The following is a 3,590-nucleotide window of genomic DNA, read 5'->3' on the forward strand; positions in this document are numbered from 1 at the left end:
TGAGAAACTTGTTGTTTCAGCAACATTTAATTTAAAAACTGTACTTTTGAGGTCAAACAAATGTTCATAATTAATTTAAATAAATTAGAAGGTAAAAAGGGCATGGACCCTTGAGACAAAAAATTGAACCGAACTGAATTGTGAATTTTCTGTTTTGTTGCAGCCCTAATATACACACACACATATACTGTATAAATACTTGAAAGATAAATTTTATTATTTTAGATGTCTAAGACTCAGTTCTGATTAATAAATATGTGAATATCCAGCTGGTCAGAACTCATTGATTTGGAAGAAAAAACACCTGTGAAATGCAAAATACTCAGTTAAAGCCACTGTTTTAGTCATTTAAATTAGTTATCTATTTTAAATTTCCATAAATATAAAATTCACAATTTGCTCAGCTTTATTTGGAACCATATTTTGTAAAAATGGATCAAGAAATAATGAAGTTATAAGAGTTTTTCATCGGGAAGACACCTCACAGTGCATTGAGCTCCATTCATTGTGTTGAGGCTCCTCAGTGAAGAACAGAGCTCCAGTGTGTGCACGTCAGTGTAGCTAGCAACACGCTAGCCACGCCCACTCCAGTAATATATATCAATGGTTGGAACATAAAGACTAAAACATGATTTAAATGTGAACAGATGTGAAAACACAGCTGCAGCTGTGTTATTGATCCTGTATTGATTATCTATTGATCCGTGTCTCAGGTTGTCTCGCATTAAGTACAAAGAGGAGGCCCGGAAGCTGCTGTTTAAATACGCTGAAGCTGCCAAGAGAATGATTGACTCCAGGTGGGTAGCAGCAGACCTGTGTGTGTGTGTGTGTGTGTGTGTGTGTGTGTGTGTGTGTGTGTGTGTGTGTGTGTGTAACTTTGACCTTTGTCCTGCAGAAATGTGAGTCCAGAGAGCAGGAAGGTGGTGAAGTGGAACGCAGAGGACACCATGAACTGGCTGCGCAGAGATCACTCAGCCAGTAAGGAGGACTACATGGTAAGGTCCAGTTTAAACAGAGCAGGAAGTGTTGAGCTGCAGCTGAACAGAAACACAGTCAGCATGAAGTGCTGCGTCAAACACCATAAAAACAGCCTGTTTCTGATCAGTGTCCTGGAGTTCTGACGTTAGTTTGTATCAGGGTTCTGCCGGGTCTCAAAGGTCACAAGAAGGCTTCTTCAGTGGTTCGATGGTGTATGTTACATGCAGTATGAATGTCCTATCAAATATATCCTTTATAGAATTGCAACACGATGGATCAGTGGTTAGCACCGATGCCTCACAGCAAGAAGGTCTTGGGTTTGATTCCCGGTTCAGACCTGGGGTCTTTCTGTGTGGAGTTTACATGTTCTCCTCGTGCTTGTGTGGGTTTTCTCCAGGTACTGTGGTTCCCCAGCACTAAAAACATGTAGAAGATGTTACCTTCAGGCCTCCCTTGAAGAAGAGAGCTGAGATCTCAATGGGTCTTACCTGGTTAAAGAACAGTAAAAAGAAAATGTATATTTCTAAATATTTTTGTAACACATGGAGACAAACAAACTCAAGTTATCAGGTAGCCTAACGGTCATATCAGTGTTATTTATAAAGCACATAAAAACAACAGAATTTGGCCAAAGTGCTTCACAACTAAGCCAAATGAATAAAACAATTGAGCAACACATAAATGTAGAAAATAAAATAATTAAAAACATTAAAAACATTATCATTAAAAGAATCTCAAACTCTAGCAGAATGAAAGTCAGGGAGTAAAAGTGAGTTTTAAGTAGAGATTTAAAAGTCCCAACAGTCTGAACACTAAGATGTAAATCATTCCAGAGTTTTGGGTCCGATCACCTCCAGACTTTAGTCTGGATCCAGGACCATCTAAGAGGAACTGGCTGGACTGAAGTGCATGTTGTTGGTCTGTGAGGGAAACCAGAGCACCAAGAGAAAACCCACACATGCATGGAGAGAACATGCAAACTCTATCCAGAAAGGTCTCTGGCTGGGATTCAGTCCAGTAACCTCCTCCGCTGTTGTTTGTGAGACACGCCCCTTATGTGCAGACTGTTATCTCACCTGTGTTCACAGGAACGCCTGGAACACCTGAGGCAGCAGTGTGGACCTCATGTTGCTGCTGTGGCTAAAGACTCTGTGGAGGGAATCTGCTCCAAGATCTACCAGCTGTCAGCTGAATACAGCCGCCGCCTGCGACAGACACACCTGAGCCTGCTGCAGGACCCGCCCACAGGTAAACCGACACACCCACAGGTACACAGACACAACTGAGCCTACTGCAGGACACACCCACAGGTACACAGACACACCTGAGCCTACTGCAGGACACACCCACAGGTACACAGACACACCTGAGCCTACTGCAGGACCCACTCACAGGTACACACACACCCACAGGTACACAGACACACCTGCGCTTGCTGCAGCGTTTCATTAACTGCTTGTGTTGTTTACCTGTGTTCTGCTGTACAGAGGTGTGTGCGTCGCCGCCGCAGCCCCGCCTTGTTTACTGTTACCCTGTTCGTCTAACGATGTCGACGCCTACCCTCCCCCGGGTGGAACTGCACTTTGAGAACGACATGGCCTGTCTCCGCTTCAAAGGAGAGATGGTGAAAGTCAACAGAGGACACTTCAGCAAGCTGGTTAGTCCAGTAATCTGATTACTGACAGGCTCTGACCACAGTGACCTCACCTGTTGGTGCCCACCTGTTACCCTGACTCACCTGTTTCATCTGACTCACCTGTTTCTCCTGACTCACCTGTTTCATCTGACTCACCTGTTTCCCCTGACTCACCTGTTACCCTGACTCACCTGTTTCCCCTGACTCACCTGTTTCCACTGACTCACCTGTTACCCTGACTCACCTGTTTCCCCTGACTCACCTGTTACCCCTGCCTCACCTGTTTCCACTGCCTCACCTGTTACCCTGACTCACCTGTTACCCTGACTCACCTGTTACCCTGACTCACCTGTTCCACTGACTCACCTGTTTCCACTGACTCACCTGTTTCCATTGACTCACCTGTTACCCCTGCCTCACCTGTTACCCCTGCCTCACCTGTTTCCACTGACTCACCTGTTACCCTGACTCTCCTGTTACCCTGACTCACCTGTTACCCTGACTCACCTGTTACCCTGACTCACCTGTGTGTTGCAGGAGCTCCTGTACAGGTACAGCTGTATAGACGATCCTCGCTTCGAGAAGTTCCTGTCCAGAGTCTGGTGCCTTCTGAAGAGATACCAGGTCTGCTGATTCTGTTGGCCAGCTACCTTTCTGTTTCTGTGTCTGTGCTGGAGGCTGAGAGGAAACCAGGTACACCTGTTTGTGTGTGTCCAGGTGATGTTTGGCAGCAGCGCTAATGAAGGGACAGGCCTGCAGGGGGCGCTGCCGGTGTCTGTGTTCGAGGCGCTCAATCGTCAGTTCGGTGTTACCTTCGAGTGTTTCGCCTCACCGCTCAACTGCTACTTCAAGCAGTTCTGCTCCGCCTTCCCTGACATCGACAGCTTCTTCGGTTCCAGAGGGTGAGCTTTACCTGTTGACAGGTGATAGACATGTTCCAGAGGGTGAGCTTTACCTGTTGACAGGTGATAGACAT

General features: G+C 45.9%; 1 protein-coding gene across 1 annotated transcript in view; it reads left to right on the forward strand.

Annotated features, from left to right (window-relative positions):
- Positions 1–3,590, forward strand: part of pcif1 (phosphorylated CTD interacting factor 1) — a gene marked incomplete in the record, with an annotated part of 30,854 nt that overhangs the window by 12,778 nt on the left and 14,486 nt on the right. The window contains 6 exon segments of the mRNA XM_014027659.1: positions 714–797; positions 896–995; positions 2,067–2,226; positions 2,466–2,635; positions 3,152–3,238; positions 3,332–3,516. Of these exon segments, the coding sequence (XP_013883113.1) occupies positions 714–797; positions 896–995; positions 2,067–2,226; positions 2,466–2,635; positions 3,152–3,238; positions 3,332–3,516 (786 nt within the window).

This window comes from Austrofundulus limnaeus, unplaced genomic scaffold (genome assembly GCF_001266775.1).
Source record: "Austrofundulus limnaeus strain Quisiro unplaced genomic scaffold, Austrofundulus_limnaeus-1.0 Scaffold671, whole genome shotgun sequence".
Taxonomy (NCBI): Eukaryota; Metazoa; Chordata; class Actinopteri; order Cyprinodontiformes; family Rivulidae; genus Austrofundulus; species Austrofundulus limnaeus.